General features: G+C 39.6%; 1 protein-coding gene across 4 annotated transcripts in view; it reads right to left on the bottom strand.

Annotated features, from left to right (window-relative positions):
- Positions 1 to 22,251, bottom strand: part of PHF8 (PHD finger protein 8) — a 98,489-nt gene that overhangs the window by 5,402 nt on the left and 70,836 nt on the right. For 3 of the 4 annotated variants that reach the window (XM_030850151.3, XM_030850153.3, XM_060292437.2), the window contains one exon: positions 2,190 to 2,299. In XM_030850151.3, coding sequence (XP_030706011.1) covers positions 2,190 to 2,299 — 110 coding nt within the window. Of the gene's footprint in view, positions 1 to 938; positions 1,429 to 2,189; positions 2,300 to 22,251 lie in introns of those variants that run through there. The other variant, XM_030850154.3, reaches the window with a different exon arrangement.

Here is a 22,251-nt window from a genome sequence, read left to right as displayed (position 1 = left end):
TGCCAATCTCCCTTTCATATACATCATCCAGATCCCCCCCACAGAAGACTAGACTATCTTATGACAGGGCCACTTTCACCTTATCTCAAAAGGCCATCAGCAAGTCCCCACCCAAGTTCAGACTCCCTGGCCTGACATTTATGGTCATCCATCATCTGGCCACTTATACCTAGCCAACCTGTAGTGATAATGATGAAAAGCTAATGTGTCTACAGTACTTACCGTGTGGCAAGTGCTGTTCTCAGAGCTTTTACATATATTACCTCATCTAATCCTCAGACAGAGTCTATGAGGAAACTGAGGCACAGAGAAATTAAGTAACTTGCTCAAGTGGGAGGGAGAAGATTTGAACTCAGGCAGGCTGGCTCCAGAATTCATTTTTTAACCTCTATTTATCTTACTCCATTCCCCAACAAGAAGCCTCCAATCCAAAAAGATCTGTTCATTCTTTTATTCATTCATTCATTCACTCAACCAACAATGACTAAACACATGCTTAACATAGTAGGGATACCAAGTCAAATTAGATATGTCTTCACCCTTGAGGCCCTTACAGTTTAATAAGGAACAAAGAAAAGTACACTTATGATTGTAAGTACCATGAGAATGCTATGGAAGCACAGAAGGCCACTGAAATAAACTGGTGGTGGATGGTGTGAAGGGGTGTTAGGTAAAGGCATCTGAGAGGGCATGATTCCCAATGGGCAGAGGGAACGGTTTGTGCAAAGGCACAGAGGCATGAGACAGTCTGATACATTGAATGAACAATGAGTACCGTAATGCAATAGTATGAGTGGTGTAAAGGGCATGCATGAAGGGTTGACACAAGGTCAGGGAGGAGAGGTAACCAGAGGGCAAATCAAGAGGGCCTTGTGTGCTTACGAAGGAATCCCCTTCTCCTGGAATGCCTCCCTTTCCCCTCCAAAAGCTTAGCCTGCAAAACCCTTCCCAATTTCAAATCTCTTCTTTGAGGTCATCTCTGATCAACTCCACAGAAGTGAGCTCCACAGAAGGCACTAAGAGTAGTTTTCAAACCTTTAATTAATTTGTTCATTTAAAGCAGTCAAACTTCCTTTTTTTACAAATTACATCTTACATGGCACTAGGATATACATAATAGAGAAAAGTTCTGGACAAAGAATGGCCGCCTGTACTGGTTGGTCTCTGCTGGCTTCCATCAATAGCCTCCAAAACATTTCTAAACTCTGGAACTCCACAGAACATCATATGAAAAACATCATTCTATTAAATTTTATTTAAATAGGATGTAATTACTGAATTATATAAACATTTAACTATTTCACTTTATTTTAATAGCAAGTAACATGAAATCTGAAGTTAGAGGATATGAGTTTGAATCTTGTCTCCTCCATTTACTGGCTGTATTATCCTGGACTAGTCACTTAAAGAGAGCCTCATTTTCTTCACCTGTAAAATGATGAAAATATTACCTATTGAAAAGGGTTATTGAGCAGATTACATGAGACACATGGAAGCACCTAACATAAAGCAGATGCTCAATAAATGCTCTAAGCTATAGGATGTGGCATGAGGATCTAAGGGGATACTGATAAGGAGAGAACCACAAGATTCACTTCCAACTGCTCTCAGGGTTGCCAAGCACATTTAAGAACTTTGAAAACTATAACATGCTAGGAAGTTAACTTGATTCTAGGACAAAAATTAGTGGGTGAAGTTTTCTTGGGAAGCATGGGGTGAAGATCAGGCAAAGTATTTGGTACAGAGGACAAGAAAAGCCTCTCTCCGAAAAAACCAAATTCCGATACAGATGAGAGACTGAGAAACTGAGTGTACTCAACTGAGTCACCTCCTTGGAGCTTCATCTGAAGACAAGAGCTCTCACCCAAGGACAGACTTGGTCCTTCCCATCTGAGAGGTTTTCACACACCCAGAAAGGCAAGTGATATTTTCAAGGGCTTTTCTCTGGCCCCCTATTTTCTTTCATCCTAAATCATTTCAACGGTGTGCTCTGTGGAAGTAGCTTGTCACTGAGTTGGTATATGTAGGATATAGGAGGGAGCTGGGATACTGCCATGGATAAAGATCACAAGTTACCCACTTCCCAATGAGACAATGGTAAGATCCTGTCAGCCTGGAGGTCTGAGTTTTGAGGCTCCAAATCAAACTGGAATCAGTGGCAGGGCCATTGCCTGAGTGTCAGCACTTACCTGCTGGGCCAACTTTGCAGCTGCTGCAGCCAAGCCTGTCTCAATGGAAGCTACCCGAGTCCCCTCACGCACAGGACGGTCCTGCTTTGGTAGAGTTGGGGTCACACGGGCTGCAGAAGGAACAGAATGAAGACATTTATCTGAATGACAATCATATTCCCTACCTCTGAGCCCCCCAAAGGTGGTCTCATTGGTTTTCCTGCTTCGAGCTTTTTACAAAGCCAGATTTTGCTTCCCATTGGGTAAAAAGCTAATTCACAAATGCCCAAGGTACACAAAGCACACACTGATTAAAAGATAAAAGTTAATTTCCCTGAATTGGCATGTAAAGTTGTCCATGTTCTACTCCCTACCTACCTCCCCAACCTTATTTCCATTCCCATATCCTCAGCTTCTCCAGACAGAATGGCTTCCTTATTACACCTCCAGAACATGTACAGCTCATCCTCTCTCCCTGTGCCTTCATCCTCATCATCTACACTGCCTGGAGTACCCTCTTCCCTTTTTTCCACCTCTTTAAAACCTGTCCATTATTCAAAAGTAAGCTGAAATCAATCTTCTGTGCAAAACGGCTAGGACCTCTTTGGCTCACACTGAACCCTCCCCTCCCCTGAACTTAGGTACAAGTCACTTAATACATAGCACATACTATCCTGTCTCATTCCCTAATGCTGATGTGTGTTAATCTATCTAATAACCAGGCTATGAGTTCCTAAAGAAGATCACCTTCTTGTATAACCTTTTTATATAATGCCTTAACAATCTTGAATCAAAAAAGTTACTCATCCCACATTTTACATAGGAAGTGTATTTCAGGATAACCAAACAGCCCCAGATGATGAGGGAAAGCTGTTCTTTACAGACGAATGCCAGCTAATAAATGTAAAAGGAATGACAAAATTAGAAAATCACATGTTTGTAAGCCCTAATGAAATAACTGATTCTAGGGAATTGGATATTCACACAGTACCAAAGTATTATCTCACAGATGACTTGCTAGTCTTGAGAAAAAAAAAAACTAACCTTACAATGATGAGATCAGGAGATCACCCCTTATTGTCACTAACAGAAAGATGGCCAACTTCATGCACCTCCTAATGCAATTCAATAGGAAATCTACAGCATTACCTGGGAAGTAGTTTTGCCAAGACCTAACATCAAGTAAGCAGTTCATATTACTTCCAGTTTTTAGGAAACAGAAATAAAAAAAAAAAAGTTAAATGACACCGAGGGCAAACAGTCATCCTATAAGATAACTGGCCTGGTTTCTTTAAAAACACAATGTCACAAAGAAGCAAACAAACAAATCTAGAAGGTGGGATGTGCTAAAGGACAATTATACTAGTTTTTATAACAAATCAACAGCATCAAACAAAGAAGGATTTCTCTAGATTAAGAGATATTCAAAAAACGTGATAGCCAAATGCCATATGGACCCTGTTCAGATCCTGATTTAAACAAATCCACTATGAAAATGCCTTTTTTTGTTAGACAATTAAGGAAATTTGATTATGGACTTAGTATTAGATAACATCAAGGAATTATCAAATTATTATTAATTTTGTTATGTATGATGACAGGACAGTGGTTATGTGAGAAAATGTATACTTTAGAGATGCATACTGAAGTACATGGTGGGGTGGGGAGGGAATGACACTATCTGGGATTTGCTTTAGACAGTTTTTAAAAAAAGAAGAAAGTTATAGATGAATCAAATATGGCAAAATCTTTACAACTGTTGATTCTCATTGGTGAGTGTATGGGATTTTACTCTTTTTAATTAATGAAAAAAGTCAATGTTACAGGGAAAAAAGAGGTGGTGGTGGTATCTGACCTAGATTTAAAGATTCCTTGGTTGGTTAGCTATTGTTGTTGCTATAAAGGAGACTTTCTGTATAAGCAGTATGCAGATTTTAGAACAGGCAATTCAGGAGGTTGAAGTCCTTTCTTTAAAGGTGATATTGATATTTTACTTGTTTAAAAAGTGATCTGAAGCAAATCTAGCAAAAATGTTAACGCACAATTTTCAGTCATGGATGGATTCTTGGGTATATTTTATATCGTTCTCCATAGTTTTGTGTGTGTGGTGGCTTTAAAACATGGCCCCAAATTCTTTGACATTTTTCCTATTAATAGGTGGGGTCTATGTTCCCTCCTGTTGAACCTAAGCAGGATCATTTGTAGCCTATAGAATGTGACAGAAGTGACACTGCATGACTTCTGAGGCTAGGTCAGAAAAGGCAACTTTAGTTTCTGCACTGCTTCCTGGAACACTCACACTTAGAGCCCTGAGCAACCACATAAGAAGTCTGATTGCCTTGAGGCCATCAGGCAGTGAGGAAGCTAGTCACATGGAGAGGTCACATGTTGGCACTCTGCTTGGTACTTCTAGTCTTTGAGTCCACCCAGCCCAGGCCCCAGACATGTGAGTTAATGAGACTTCAGATGATTCAAACTCTTGGCCATCCAGCCTTCAAATTATCCCAGCTGAGGCCCCAGACATCATGGAGTAGAGACAAGTTGTCCCCATTGTGTCCTTTCTAAATTCCTGACCTGTATAATACATAAGCATGTTGTTTTAATCTGAAAAAAATTAACCTCCTTGATTAGATCTGGATTTAGGGGAGAAAAAAAACTATGTAAGACATTTTGTAGGGACAGTTGAGAAAATCTGATCATAGAATGGTTTATTAGAAGATCTCAGGGAATTATTAACTGTTAAGTATAACAAAGTTAGTGTGGTTATGTAGGAGGACATTCTTATTCTTAGGAGATACTGAAGTATTACTTTGCAGTAGCTTTGTAAAGTACTTTGAAGTAGCTCAGTAAAAACTATAGACAGACAGATACAGATAATGAAGCAAATACAGAAAAATATTACAACTGTAGGATCTAAGTATTGAGAATATGGGTGTTTGTGTACTCTCCTACATTTATGGATGTTTGAAAATTCTCATAATAAAAAATTTTAAATAGTGAATGAGATTAAGAGATTATAATAACCAAATGAAATGTGTAGTCCTTGAATAGATCCTGGTTTAAATAAGCAAATTATAAAAGCTATTTTTGGTACAACTGGAGGAAATTTGAATAAGGATTTGGTATTAAATGATATTAGGAAGTAAATGTTACTTTACTTAGGTGTCAAATGATGGAACTATGGTTATGAAAGAAAAAGTCATTTTCATAGAGATGCATACTGAACTAATATTTAGTATGTCATGATGGATGAAATCCACAAAAAAGGCAAAGTTAAGGACTTCTAAAACGTCACTTCTGAATTAAAACAATGAAAAAACTGGCAAAAACTGTCATAATAAAATTTTTCAGAACTCTGGAAATTAACCAAAGGTTTACAGCTACCTGGAGAGCATTTATTTAAGAAAAAGCGCTGAATCTCAGTAAAAGCAGTGAGCTTTGTGGCATTTTAACTTGCCCTAGACCCATCCACTTCTCCCCAGCTCAGTGATAGCCTTGAAAAAAAACAGGCCACATTGCCAGTGATGTAGGGAACAGAAAGGAGCTGGAGCTTTCTTCCAAAGCCTAGTGCTCCCTGGGGAGCATTTATCAAAAATATTTAAAGGCAAGCGCTTAATGTCACAGATGCTTAAGGTGATGGATAACAGTTGTGGCAAACAAAAGACCAACCCAAAAGCTGAAAAGGAAAAGTTGAGGAATAAGATATCCACTGGGGATTAGAAAAGCTCTCACGTATTTCTGGGAATCTAAAAGACCATATGCATGCATAGGGGCTGTGTGCATGATCAGGAAAGACTTGAGAAATACCAGGCACTCACCTCTGGCTGACTTTGAGGCGCTGCAAAGCAGGAAGTGAAGGCTAAGGCACAGTTGTAAATTGCCTGCCTGAGTGCTGAAGGTATGTCCCAACATGCACATAGAGCCCCTTGTCAAGCACTGGGAGATTTACTGGTTCTAGGCATTTAAGGAAATCTCTGTCCAATCATTAGCTGACCACTAAGCTAACTGAGTAGAAACTTCTACTTTAGTGACTTTTCTGAACAAATTCTGTAAATAAACAAATAACAACAAGCAGCAACAAAACAAACCCTGGGGAGTGAAGTATCTGATTTCCAGAGTCGCCACATTATTTTAAATGTTCAGTTTTCAAAAAACATTAGAAGATATGCAAAGAAACAGGAAAGGGTAGCCACACACAGGAAAAAAGTAATGGATAAAAACTCTCCCTGACTACCTGAACGAAGTTGGACCTACTAGACAAGGACTTTATACCACCTATTTCAAACATGTTCAAAGAGCTAGAGATCATGTCTAAAGAGCTAAATGAGAGTATGAGAATGACGTTTCACCAAATAAAGAATACCAATAAACAGACAGAAACCATAAAAAGGAATCAAATAGATATTTTCGAGTTGAAAAGTAATGGAAATGAAAATTTCACTAGAGGGTTTCAACAGCAGATTTGAGTAGGCAGAAGGAAGACTTAGTGACCTTCAAGAAAGGTCAATTGAGATTATCCAGTCTAACGAACAGAAAGAAAAAAGAATGAGGAAAATGAGCAGAGCCAAAGGGACCTGTGGGATGGATCAAATTTGCCAACATATGCATATGGGAAGCCCAAAAGGAGAGAGAAAAAGGGGTGGAAAGACTATTTAAAGAAATAATGCCTGAAACTTTTCCAAATTTGATAAAAAATTAATCTACATATCCAATAAGTTCAACAAACTATATGTCAGATAAACTCAGAGACTACATATCATAACCAAAACCAAAGACAAAGAGAGGACCTTGAAGTCAGCAAAACAGAAGTGACTCATAACATAAAAGATTGACAGTTTACTGATCATCAGAAACCATGGAGGAAAAAAAGCAGTAGGATGACATATTCAAAGTGCTTAAAGAAAATCACTGTCAACCAAGAATTCTACATCCAGCAGAACTATCCTTCAAAAAAGGAGAAATCAGGATATACCTAAATAAACAAAAACAGGACTTCCCTGGTGGTCCACTGGTTAAGACTCCATGCTTCCACGGCAGGGGTGTCGGTTGGATCCCTGGTCGGGGAAGCTCTGCATGCCGCTCAGTGCAGCCAAAAATTTGTTTAAAATAATAATAACTAATCATTCTAAAAAAAAAAGAATAAAAAAAAACCCCAGAGAAGTGAGACAGCAGAAGCAAGAAGAACTACAATCCTGCAGCCTGTGGGAAAAAAACCACATTCACAGAAAGATACACAAGATGAAAAGGCAGAGGGCTATGTACCAGATGAAGGAACAAGATAAAACCCAAGAAAAACAAGCAAATGAAATGGAGATAGGCAACCTTCCAGAAAAAGAATTCAGAATAATGATAGGGAAGATGATCCAGGACCTCGGGAAAAGAATGGAGGCAAAGATCAAGAAGACGCAAGAAATGTTTAACAGGGCTTCCCTGGTGGCACAGTGGGTGAGAGTCTGCCTGCCGATGCGGGGGCACGGGTTCGTGCCCCGGTCCGGGTGGACCCCAAGTGCCACGGAGTGGCTGGGCCCGTGAGCCATGTCCGCTGAGCTTGCGCGTCCGGAGCCTGTGCTCCACAAAGGGAGAGGCTACAACAGTGAGAGGCCCGTGTAGCGCAACAAAAAAAAAAAAAAAAAAAAAAGAGAGAAATGTTTAACAAAGACCTAGAAGAATTAAAGAAAAAACAGAGATGAACAACACAATAACTGAAATGAAAACTACGCTAGAAGGAATCAATAGCAGAATAAGTGAGGCAGAAGAATGGATAAATGACCTGGAAGACAGAACAGTGGAATTCACTGCTGTGGAACAGAATAAAGAAAAAAGAATGAAAAGAAATGAAGATAGCCTAAGAGACCTCTGGGACAACATTAAATGCAACAACATTTGCATTATAGGGGTACCAGAAGGAGAAGAGAGAGAGAAAGGACCAGAGAAAATATTTGAAGAGATTATAGTCGAAAACTTCCCTAACATGGGAAAGGAAAAAGCCATGCAAGTCCAAGAGGCACAGCGAGTCCCATACAGGATAAACACAAGGAGAAACATGCTGAGACACATAGTAATCAAACTGGCAAAACTCAAAGACAAAGAAAAATTATTAAAAGCAGCAAGGGAAAATGACAAATAACATACAAGGGAACTCCCAAAAGGTTAACAGCTTATTTCTCAGCACAAACTCTACAAGCCAGAAGGGAGTGGCATGATATACTTAAAGTGATGAAAGGGAAGAACCTACAACCAAGACTACCCTACCTGGCAGGGATCTCATTCAGATTCGATGGAGAAATCAAAAGCTTTACAGACAAGCAAAAGCAAAGAGAATTAGCACCACCAAACCAGTTCTACAACAAATGCTAAAGAAACTTCTCTAAGTGGGAAACACAAGAGAAGAAAAGGACCTACGAAAACAACCCCAAAACAATTAAGAAAATGGTCATAGGAACATACATATAGATAATTACCTTAAACGGGAAGGGATTAAATGCTCCAACCAAAAGACACAGGCTTGCTGAATGGATCCAAAAGCAAGACCCATACATATGCTGTCTACAACAGACCCACTTCAGACCTAGGGACACATTCAGACTGAAAGTGTGGGGATGGAAAAAGATATTCCATGCAAATGGAAATCAAAACAAAGCTGGAGTAGCAATACTCATGTCAGATAAAATAGACTCTAAAATAAAGAATGTTGGGGAGAAAGAGGGGAAGATGGTGGAAGAGTAAGACGCAGAGATCACCTTCCTCCCCACAGATACACCAGAAACACATCTACACATGGAGCAACTCCTACAGAACACCTACTGAATGCTGGCAGAAGACTTCAAACCTCCCAAAAGGCTCAGAAGCAGCAGATTAAACCTCCACAATCAACTTGATGTACCCTGCAGACGCGGAATACATGAATAGACAACGAATCATCCCAAATTGAGGAGCCGTGTAGATGAAAGGCTCTTGGTGCTGCAGCCAGGAGTCAGTGCTGTGCCTCTGAGGTGGGAGAGCCAACTTCAGGACATTGGTCAACAAGAGATCTCCCAGCTCCACATAATATCAAATGGTGAAAATCTCCGAGAGATCTCCATCTCAACACCAGCACCCAGCCTCACTCAATGACCAGCAAGCTACAGTGCTGAACAACCTATGCCACACAACTAGCAAAACAGGAACACAACCCCACCCAGTAGCAGAGAGGCTGCCTAAAATCATAATAAGTCCACAGACACCTCAAAACACACCACCAGACGTGGACCTGCCCACTAGAGAGACAAGATCCAGCCTCATCCACCAGAACACAGGCACTAGTACCCTCCACCAGGAAGCCTACACAACCCACTGAACCAACCTTAGCCACTGGGGACAGACATCAAAAACAGTGGGAACTACGAACCTGCAGCCTGCAAAAAGGAGACCCCAAACACAGTAAGATAAGCAAAATGAGAAGACAGAAAAACACACAGCAGATGAAGGAGCAAGATAAAAACCCACTAGACCTAACAAATGAAGAGGAAATAGGCAGTCTACCTGAAAAAGAATTCACAATAATGATAGTAAAGATGAACCAAAATCTTGGAAATAGAATAGACAAAATGCAAGAAACATTTAACAAGGACCTAGAAGAAATAAAGATGAAACAAACAATGATGAACAACACAATAAATGAAATGAAAAAGACTCTAGATGGGATCAATAGCAGAATAACTGAGGCAGAAGAACGGATAAGTGACCTGGAAGATAAAATAGTGGAAATAACTACTGCAGAGCAGAATAAAGAAAAAAGAATGAAAAGAACTGAGGACAGTCTCAGAGACCTCTGGGACAACATTAAACGCACCAACATTCGAATTACAGGGGTTCCAGAAGAAGAAGAGAAAAAGAAAGAGACTGAGAAAATATTTGAAGAGATTATAGTTGAAAACTTCCCTAATATGGGAAAGGAAATAGTTAATCAAGTCCAGGAAGCACAGAGAGTCCCATACAGGATAAATCCAAGGAGAAATATGCCAAGACACATATTAATCACACTGTCAAAAATTAAATACAAAGAAAGCATATTAAAAGCAGCAAGGGAAAAACAACAAATAACACACAAGGCAATCGCCATAAGGTTAGCAGCTGATCTCTCAGTAGAAACTCTGCAAGCCAGAAGCGAGTGGCAGGACATACTGAAAGTGATGAAGGAGAAAAACCTGCAACGAAGATTACTCTACCCAGCAAGGATCTCATTCAGATTTGATGGAGAAATTAAACTCTTTATGGACAAGCAAAAGCTGAGAGAGTTCAGCACCACCAAACCAGCTTTACAACAAATGCTAAAGGAACTTCTCTAGACAAGAAACACAACAGAAGAAAAAGACCTATAATAACGAACCCAAAAGAATTAAGAAAATGGGAATAGGAACATACATATCGATAATCACCTTAAATGTAAATGGACTAAATGCTCCCACCAAAAGACACAGACTGGCTGAATGGATACAAAAACAAGACCCATATATATGCTGTCTACAAGACACCCACTTCAGACCTAGAGACACATACAGATTGAAAGTAAGGGGATGGAAAAAGATATTCCACGCAAATGGAAACCAAAACAAAGCTGGAGTAGCAATTCTCATATCAGACAAAACTGACTTTAAAATAAAGACTATTAGAAGAGACAAAGAAGGACACTACATAATGATCAAGGGATTGATCCAAGAAGAAGATATAACAATTGTAAATATTTATGCACCCAACATGGGAGCACCTCAATACATAAGGCAAGTACTAACAGCCATCAAAGGGGAAATCAACAGTAACACATTCATAGTAGGGGACTTTAATACCCCAATTTCACCAATGGACAGATCATCCAAAATGAAAATAAATAAGGAAGCACAAGCTTGAAATGATACATGAAACAAGATGGACTTAATTGATATTTATATGACATTCCATCCCAAAACAACAGAGCGTTCTCAAGTGCACATGGAACATTCTCCAGGATAGGTCATATCTTGGGTCACAAATCAAGCCTTGGTAAATTTAAGAAAACTGAAATTGTATCAAGTATCACTTCTGACCACAAGGCTATGAGACTGGATATCAATTACAGGAAAAGATCTGTAAAAAATACAAACACATGGAGGCTAAACAATACACTACTTAATAACGAAGTGATCACTGAAGAAATCAAAGAGGAAATCAAAAAATACCTAGAAACAAATGACAATGGAGACACAACGACCCAAAACCTATGGGATGCAGCAAAAGCAGTTCTAAGAGGGAAGTTTATGGCAATATAAGCCAACCTTAAGAAGCAGGAAACATCTCGAATAAACAACCTAACCTTGCACCTAAAGCAATTAGAGAAAGAAGAACAAAAAAAAAACCCCAAAGTTAGCAGAAGGAAAGAAATCATAAAGATCAGATCAGAAATAAATGAAAAAGAAATGAAGGGAACAATAGCAAAGATCAATAAAACTAAAACCTGGTTCTTTGAGAAGATAAACAAAATAGATAAACCATTAGCCAGACTCATCAAGAAAAAAAGGGAGAAGACTCAAATCAATAGAACTAGAAATGAAAAAGGAGAAGTAACAACTGACACTGCAGAAATACAAAAGATCATCAGAGATTACTACAAGCAACTCTATGCCAATAAAATGGACAATCTGGAAGAAATGGACAAATTCTTAGAAATGTACAACCTGCCAAGACGGAATCAGGAAGAAATAGAAAATATGAACAGACCCATCACAAGCACTGAAATTGAAACTGTGATTAAAAATCTTCCAACAAACAAAAGCCCAGGACCAGATGGCTTCACAGGCGAATTCTATCAAACATTTAGAGAAGAGCTAACACCTATCCTTCTCAAACTCTTCCAAAATATAGCAGAGGGAGGAACACTCCCAATTCCTTCTACGAGGCCACCATCACCTTGATACCAAAACCAGAAAAGGATGTCTCAAAGAAAGAAAACTACAGGCCAATATCACTGATGAGCATAGATGCAAAAATTCTCAACAAAATATTAGCAAACAGAATCCAACAGCACATTAACAGGATCATACACCATGATCAAGTGGGGTTTATTCCAGGAATGCAAGGATTCTTCAATATATGCAAATCTATCAATGTGATAAACCATATTAACAAACTGAAGGAGAAAAATCATATGATCATCTCAATAGATGCAGAGAAAGCTTTTGACAAAATTCAATACCCATTTACGATAAAAACCCTGCAGACAGTAGGCAGAGGGAACTTTCCTCAACATAATAAAGGCCATATATGACAAGCCCACAGCCAACATCATCCTCAATGGTGAAAAACTGAATGCATTTCCACTAAGATCAGGAACAAGACAAGGTTGCCCACTCTCACCACTCTTATTCAACATAGTTTTGGAAGTTTTAGCCACAGCAATCAGAGAAGAAAAGGAAATAAAATGAATCCAAACCGTTAAAGAAGAAGTAAAGCTGTCACTGTTTGCAGATGACATGATACTATAATTAGAGAATCCTAAAGATGCTACCAGAAAACTACTAGAGGTAATCAATGAATTTGGTAAAGTAGCAGGATACAAAATTAATGCACAGAAATCTCTGGCATTCCTATACACTAATGATGAAAAATCTGAAAGTGAAATCAAGAAAACACTCCCATTTACCACTGCAACAAAAAGAATAAAATATCTAGGAATAAACCTACCTAAGGAGACAAAAGACCTGTATGCAGAAAATTATAAGACACAGATGAAAGAAATCAAAGATGATATAAAGAGATGGAGAGATATACCATGTTCTTGGATTGGAAGAATCAACATTGTGAAAATGACTCTACTACCCAAAGCAATCTATATATTCAATGCAATTCCTTATCAAACTACTACTGGCATTTTTCACAGAACTAGAACAAAAAATTTCACAATTTGTATGGAAACACAAAAGACCCCGAATAGCCAAAGCAATCTTGAGAACGAAAAACGGAGCTGGAGCAATCAGGCTCCCTGACTTCAGACTATACCTCTAAGCTACAGTAATCAAGACAGAATGGTACTGGCACAAAAACAGAAAGATAGATCAATGGAACAGGATAGAAAGCCCAGAGATAAACCCACACACATATGGTCACCTTATCTTTGATAAAGGAGGAAGGAATGTACAGTGGAGAAAGGCCAGACTCTTCAATAAGTGGTGCTGGGAAAACTGGACAGGTACATGTAAAAGCATGAGGTTAGATCACTCCCTAACACCATACACAAAAATAAGGTCAAAATGGATTAAAGACCTAAATGTAAGGCCAGAAACTATCAAACTCTTAGAGGAAAACATAGGCAGAACACTCTATGACATAAATCACAGCAAGATCCTTTTTGACCCACCTCCTAGAGAAATGGAAATAAAAACAAATACAAACAAATGGGACCTAATGAAACTTCAAAGCTTTTGCACAGCAAAGGAAACCATAAACAAGACCAAAAGACAGTCCTCAGAATGGGAGAAAATATTTGCAAATGAAGTAACTGACAAAGGATTAATTTCCAAAATTTATAAGCACCTCATGCAGCTCATTAACAAAAAAACAAACAACCCAATCCAAAAATGGGCAAAAGACCTAAATAGACATTTCTCCAAAGAAGATATACAGACTGCCAACACACACATGAAAGAATGCTCAACATCATTAATCATTAGAGAAAGGCAAATCAAACCTACAATGAGATATCATCTCACACCAGTCAGAATGGCTGTCATCAAAAAATCTAGAAACAATAAATGCTGGAGAGGGTGTGGGGAAAAGGGGACACTCTTGCACTGCTGGTTGGAATGTGAAATTGGTTCAGCCACTGTAGAGAACAGTATGGAGGTTCCTTAAAAAACTACAAATAGAACTACCATATGACCCAGCAATCCCACTACTGGGCATATACCCTGAGAAAACGAAAATTTAAGAAGAGTCATGTACCAAAATGTTCATTGCAGCTCTATTTACAATAGCCCGGAGATGGAAACAACCTAAGTGTCTATCATCGGATGAATGGATAAAGAAGATGTGGCACATATATACAACGGAATATTACTCAGCCATAAAAAGAAACGAAATTGAGCTATTTGTAATGAGGTGGATAGACCTAGAGTCTGTCATACAGAGTGAAGTAAGTCAGAAAGAAAAAGACAAATACCGTATGCTAACACATATATATGGAATTTAAGAAAAAAAATGTCATGAAGAACCTAGGGGTAAGGCAGGAATAAAGACGCAGACCTCCTAGAGAACGGACTTGAGGTTATGGGGAGGGGGAAGGGTGAGTTGTGACAGGGCGAGAGAGTGTCATGGACATATACACACTAACAAACGTAGTAAGGTAGATAGCTAGTGGGAAGCAGCCGCATGGCACAGGGATATTGGCTCGGTGCTTTGTGACAGCCTGGAGGGGTGGGATAGGGAGGGTGGGAGGGAGGGAGGGAGACGCAAGAGGGAAGACATATGGGAACATATGTTTATGTATGACTGATTCACTTTGTTATAAAGCAGAAACTAACACACCATTGTAAAGCAATTATACCCCAATAAAGATGTTAAAAAAAAAAAGATGTGGCACATATATACAATGGAATATTACTCAGCCATATAAAGGAACGAAATTTAGCTATTTGTAATGAGGTGGATAGACCTAGAGTCTGTCATACAGCGTGAAGTAAGTCAGAAAGTGAAAGACAAATACCGTATGCTAACACATATATATGGAATTGAAGAAAAAAAATGTCATGAAGAACCTAGGGGTAAGACAGGAATAAAGACACAGACCTACTGGAGAACGGACTTGAGGATATGGGGAGGGGGAATGATAAGCTGTGACAAAACGAGAGAGAGGCATGGACATATATAAACTAACAAACATAAGGTAGATATCTAGTGGGAAGCAGCCGCATGGCACAGGGATATCGGCTCGGTGCTTTGTGACCGACTGGAGGGGTGGGATAGGGAGGGTGGGAGGGAGGGAGACGCAAGAGGGAAGAGATATGGGAACATATGTATATGTATAAGTGATTCACTTTGTTATAAAGCAGAAACTAACACACCATTGTAAAGCAATTATACCCCAATAAAGTTGTTAAAAAAAATAAAGAATGTTACAAGAGACAAGGAAGGACAGTACATAATGATCAGGGGATCAATCCAAGAAGAAGATATAACAATTATAAATATACATGCACCCACCATAGGAGCACGTAATTACATAATGCAACTGCTAACAGCTATAAAAGAGGAAATCGACAGTAACACAGTAATAGTGGGGGACTTTAACACCTCACTTACACCAATGTACAGGTCATCCAAAATGAAAATAAATAAGGAAACAGAAGCTTTAAATGACAAAACAGAACAGATAGATTTAATGGATATTTATAGGACATTCCATCCAAAAACAGAAGATTACACTTTCTTCTCACATCCAGACTCAGTAAGTTTAAGAAAATTGAAATCATATCAAGCATCTTTTATGACCACGCTATGAGATTAGAAATCAATTACAGGGGAAAAAACGTGAAAAAACACAAACACATGGAGGCTAAACAGTACGTTACCAAATAACCAAGAGATCACTGGAGAAATCAAAGAGGAAATAAAAAAATACCTAGAGACAAATGACAATGAAAACATGACGATCCAAAACCTATGGGATGCAGCAAAAGCAGTTCTATGAGGTAAGTTTATAGCTATACAAGCATACCTCAAGAAACAAGAAAAATCTCAAATAAACAATCTAATCTTACAACTGAAGGAACCAGAGAAAGAAGAACAAACAAAACCCAAAGCTAGCAGAAGGAAAGAAATCGTAAAGATCAGAGAAGAAATAAATGAAATAGAAACAAAGAGAACAACAGCAAAGATTAATAAAAGTAAAAGTTGGTTCTTTGAGAAGATAAACAAAATTGATAAACCAGTAGCCAGACTCATCAAGAAAAAGAGGGAGAGGACTCAAATCAATAAAATTAGAAATGAAAAAGGAGAAGTTACAACAAACAATGCAGAAATACAAAGCATCCTAAGAGGCTGCTACAAGCAACTCTATGCCAATAAAATGGAAAACCTGGAAGGAATGGACAAATTCTTAGAAAGGTATAACCTTCCAAGACTGAAACAGGAAGAAATAGAAAATATGAACACACCAATCACAAGCACTGAAATTGAAACTGTGATTAAAAATCTTCCAACAAACAAAAGTCCAAGACCAGATGGCTTCACAGGTGAATTGTATCAAACATATAGAAAAGAGGTAACACCGATCCTTCTCAAACTCCTCCAAAAAATTGCAGAGGAAGGAACACTCACAATCTCATTCTATGAGGCCACCATCACGCTGATACCAAAACCAGAGAAATATACTACAAAAAAAAGAAAATTACAGACCAATGTCACTCATGAATATAGATGCAAAAAAACTCAACAAAATACAAGCAAACAGAATCCAACAACATATTAAAAGGATCATACACCATGATCAAGTGGGATTTATCCCAGTGATGCAAGGATTCTTCAATATATGCAAATCAATCAATGTGATACACCATATTAACAAATTGAACAATGAAAACCATATGATCATCTCCATAGATGCAGAAAAAGCTTTTGACAAAATTCAAAACCCATTTATGATAAAAAGTCTCCACAACATGGGCATAGAGGGAAACTACCTCAATGCAATAAAGGCCATATATAACAAAACCATAGCAAACATCATTCTAAATGGTGAAAAATGAAAACATTTCCTCTAAGATCAGGAACAAGACAAGGATGTCCACTCTCGCCACTATTATTCAACATAGTTTTGGAAGTCCTAGCCATGGCAATCAGAGAGGAAAAAGAAATAAAAGGAATACAAATTGGAAAAGAAGAAGTAAAAGGGTCACTGTTTGCAGATGACATGATACTATACTTAGAGAATCCTGAAGATGCCACCAGAACACTACAAGAGCTAATCAATGAATTTGGTAAAGTTGCCGGATACAAAATAAATGCACAGAAATCTCCTGTATTCCTATACACTAATGATGAAAACTCTGAAAGAGAAATTAAGGAAACACTCCCATTTACCATTGCAAGAAAACGAATAAAATACCTAGGAATAAACCTATATAGGGAGACAAAAGACCTGTATGCAGAAAACTATAAGCCACTGATGAAAGAAATTAAAGATGATACCAACAGATGGAGAGATATACCATGTTCTTGGATTGCAAGAATCAATATTGTGAAAATGACTATACTACCCAAAGGAATCTACAGATTCAATGCAATCCCTATCAAATTACCCATGACATTTTTTACGGCACTAGAACAAAAAATCTTAAAATTTGTATGGAGACACTAAAGACCCTGAAGAGCCAAAGCAGTCTTGAGGGAAAAAACCGGAGCTGGAGGAATCACACTCCTTGACTTCGAACTATACTACAAAGCTACAGTAATCAAGACACTATGGTACTGGCACAAAAACAGAAATACAGATCAATGGAACAGGATAGAAAGCCAGAGATAAACCCACGCACATATGGCCACCTTATCTTTGATAAAGGAGGCAAGAATATACAGTGGAGAAAAGACAGCCTCTTCAATAACTGGTGCTGGGAAAACTGGACAGGTATATGTAAAAGTATGAGATTAGAACACTCCCTCACACCATACACAAAAATAAGCTCAAAATGGATTAAAGACCTAAATGTAAGGCCAGAAACTATCAAACTCTTAGAGGAAAACATAGGCAGAACACTCTATGACATAAATCACAGCAAGATCCTTTTTGACCCACCTCTTAGAGAAATGGAAATAAAAACAAAAATAAACAATGGGACCTAATGAAACTTAAAAGCTTTTGCACAAATAAGGAAACCATAAACAAGACCAAAAGACAACCCTCAGAATGGGAGAAAATATTTGCAAATGAAGCAACTGACAAAGGATTAATTTCCAAAATTTACAAGCACCTCATGCAGCTCAATAACAAAAAAACAAGCAACCAATCCAAAAATGGGCAGGAGACCTAAATAGACATTTCTCCAAAGAAGATATACAGATTGCCAACAAACACATGAAAGAATGCTCAACATCATTAATCACTGGAGAAATGCAAATCAAACCTACAATGAGATATCATCTCACACCAGTCAGAATGGCCGTCATCAAAAAATCTAGAAATAAATGCTGGAGAGGGTGTGGAGAAAAGGGAACACTCTTGCACTGCTGGTGGGAATGCAAATTGATACAGCCACTATGTAGAACAGTATGAAGGTTCCTTAAGAAACAAAAAGTAGAACTACCAATACGACCAAGCAATCCCACTACTGGGCATATACCCTGAGAAAACCATAATTCAAAAAGAGTCATGTACCAAAATGTTCATTGCAGCTCTATTTAAAATAGCCAGGAGATGGAAGCAACCTAAGTGTCCATCATTGGATGAATGGATAAAGAAGATGTGGTACATATATACAATGGAATATTCCTTAGCCATAACAAGAAACGAAATTGAGGTATTTGTAGTGAGGTGGATGGACCTAGAGTCTGTCATACAGAGTGAAGTAAGTCAGAAAGAGAAAGACAAATACTGTATGCTAACACATATATATGGAATCTAAGAAAAAAAATGTCATGAAGAACCTAGGGGTAAGACGGGAATAAAGACACCGACCTACTAGAGAATGGACTTGAGGATATGGGGAGGGGGAAGGGTAAGCTGTGACAAAGTGAGAGAGTGGCATGGACATATATACACTACCAAACATAAAATAGATAACTAGTGGGAAGCAGCCGCGTAACACAGGGAGATCAGCTCGGTGCTTTGTGACCACCTAGAGGGGTGGGATAGGGAGGGTGGGAGGGAGGGAGACGCAAGAGGGAAGAGACATGGGAACATATGTATATGTATAACTGATTCACTTTGTTATAAAGCAGAAACTAACACACCATTGTAAAGCAATTATACTCCAATAAAGATGTTAAAAAAAAAGAACCTACTTTTAAAATGTGATAAAAGTTATTAGCTTTCTTTTTAGAGAAATATACATGGATATATGCATACATTTATGTTAAAAATACAGCAGTGTTAATTATTTGCTCTATGAATGGGGAAACAATGGATAAGATCAGCTTTTGATACAGAAATATTCATATTTTTTATGTAGAATGAGGAAAAAATATCATAAATAAATTATATATATATTTGACTATTTCTTACTATATATAGAAAGGGCATATGAAAATATTGAAGACCTACATGAATAAATGGGCAAAAGTCAGACATAAAATTTACAAAAGAAAAAATTCTAAAGCTAATACAAACATATAGGAAATGTCTAATCAAAGAAATGCAAATTAAATCAGTGAGATTCTGTTGTTTGCTTGTTAATTACCAAACATCAAAAAATACAATGATAGGAGGAAGGAAGATGGCAGAAGAGTAAGACGCGGAGATCACCTTCCTCCCCACAGATACACCAGAAATACATCTGCACGTGGAACAACTCCTACAGAACACCTGCTGAAGGCTGGCAGAAGACCTCAGACCTCCCAAAAGGCAAGAAACCCCCCACGTACCTGGGTAGGGCAAAACAAAAAAGAATAAACAAGAGACTACAGGATAGGGACGGGACCTGCACCAGTAGGAGGGAGCTGTGAAGGAGAAAAGGTTTCCACACACTAGAAGCCCCTGCATGGACAGAGACTGCGGGTGGCGGAGGGGGGGAGCTGTGAAGCCGAGGAGGAGAGCGCAGCAACAGGGCTGTAGAAGGAAATGCAGAGAGATTTCCGCACAGGGGATCGGTGCCGACCAGCACTCACCAGCCCGAGGCTTGTCTCCTCACCCGCCGGGGCGGGTGGGGCTGGGAACTGAGGCTCGGGCTGCAGTCGGAGCGTGGGGAGAGGACAGGGGTTGGTGGCATGAACACAGCCTGCAACGGGTTAGTGCACCACGGCTAGCCAGGAGGGAGTCCGGGGAAAAGTCTGGACCTGCAGAAGAGGAAAGAGACGTTTTCCTCCCTCTTTGTTTCCTGGTGCACGAGGAAAGGGGAATAAGAGCGCTGCTTAAAGGAGCTCCAGATACAGCGTAAGCCGCGGCTAACAGCGCGGACACCAGGCACGGGCATGAGACGCTAAGGCTGCTGCTGCCACCATCAAGAAGCCTGTGGGTGAGCACAGGTCACTCTCCACACCTCCCTTCAGGGGAGCCTGTGCGGCCCGCCACTGCCAGGGTCCCGGGATCCAGGGACAACCTCCCCGGGAGAACACACGGCGCGCCTCAGGCTGGTGCAACATACCGCCAGTCTCTGCCGCCGCAGACTCGCCCAGCACTCGGTACCCCTCCGTCCCTGCGGCCTCAGTCAGCCAGAGCCTCCGAATCAGCGGCTCCTTTAACCCCGTCCTGTCTAAGCGAAGAACAGACGGCCTCCGGCGACCTACACACAGAGGCGGGGCCAAATCCAAAGCTGAACCCTGGGAGCTGTGCGATCAAAGAAGAGAAAGGGAAATCTCTCCCAGCAGCCTCAGAGCAGCGGATTAAATATCCACAATCAACTTGATGTACCCTGCAACTGTGGAACACCTGAATAGACAACGAATCATCCCAAATTGAGGAGGTGCACTTTGAGAGCAAGATTTATTATTTTTTCCCCTTTTCCTCTTTTTGTGAGTGTGTATGTGTATGCTCCTGTGTGAGATTTTCTCTGTATAGCTTTGCTTTCACCATTTGTCCTAGCATTCCATCCGTCCATTTTTTGTTATTGTTGTTTTTTACTTAAAAATTTTTTTTCTTAATAAATATTCTTTTATTTTAATAACTATTTTATTTTACGCTACTTTATTTTCTTTTCCTTTATCCTCTTTCTTTCTTTCTTTCTTTCCACTTTATTTTTCCCTTTTATTCTGAGCCGTGAGGATGAAAGGCTCTTGGTGCTGCAGCCGGGAGTCAGTGCAGTGCCTCTGAGGTGGGAGAGCCAACTTCAGGACACTGTCCACAAGAGACCTCCCAGCTCCACATAATATCAAATGGCGAAAATCTCCCAGAGATCTCCATCTCAACACCAGCACCCAGCTTCACTCCACGACCAGCAAGCTACAGTGCTGGACACCATATGCCAAACAACTAGCAAGACAGGAACACAACCCCACCCATTAGCAGAGAGGCTGCCTAAAATCATAGTAAGTCCACAGACACCCCAAAATACACCATCAGACGTGGACCTGCCCACCAGAAAGACAAGATCCAGCCTCATCCACCAGAACACAGGCACTAGTCCCCTCCACCAGGAAGCATACACAACCCACTGAATCAACTTTAGCCACTGGGGACAGACACCAAACACAACGGGAACTACGAACCTGCAGCCTGCAAAAAGGAGACCTCAAACACAGTAAGATAAGCAAAATGAGAAGACAGAAAAACACACAGCAGATGAAGGAGCAAGATAAAAACCCATAAGACCGGGCTTCCCTGGTGGCGCAGTGGTTCAGAGTCCGCCTGCCGATGCAGGGGACACGGGTTCATGCCCCGGTCTGGGAAGATCCCACATGCCACGGAGCGGCTGGGCCCGTAAGACATGGCCACTGAGCCTGTGCATCCAGAGCCTGCGCTCCGCAACAGGAGAGGTCACAACAGTGAGAGGCCTGCATACTGCAAAACAACAACAACAACAAAATCCCTACCACACCTAACAAATGAAGAGGAAATAGGCAGTCTACCTGAAAAAGAATTCACAATAATGATAGTAAAGATGATCCAAAATCTTGGAAATAGAATAGAGAAAATGCAAGAAACATTTAACAAAGACCTAGAAGAACTAAAGATGATGCAAGCAATGATTAAGAACACAATAAATGAAATTTAAAACACTCTAAAAGGGATCAATAGCAGAATAACTGAGGCAGAAGAATGGATAAGTGACCTGGAAGATAAAATAGTGGAAATAACTACTGCAGAGCAGAATAAAGAAAAAAGAATGAAAAGAACTGAGGACAGTCTCAGAGACCTCTGGGACAACATTAAACACACTAACATTCGAATTATAAGGGTTCCAGAAGAAGAAGAGAAAAAGAAAGGGTC

The sequence above is a fragment of the Globicephala melas genome, chromosome X, assembly GCF_963455315.2.
Source record: "Globicephala melas chromosome X, mGloMel1.2, whole genome shotgun sequence".
In the NCBI taxonomy this organism is placed as follows: Eukaryota; Metazoa; Chordata; class Mammalia; order Artiodactyla; family Delphinidae; genus Globicephala; species Globicephala melas.
This window is presented reverse-complemented; position numbering and strand designations above follow the sequence as displayed.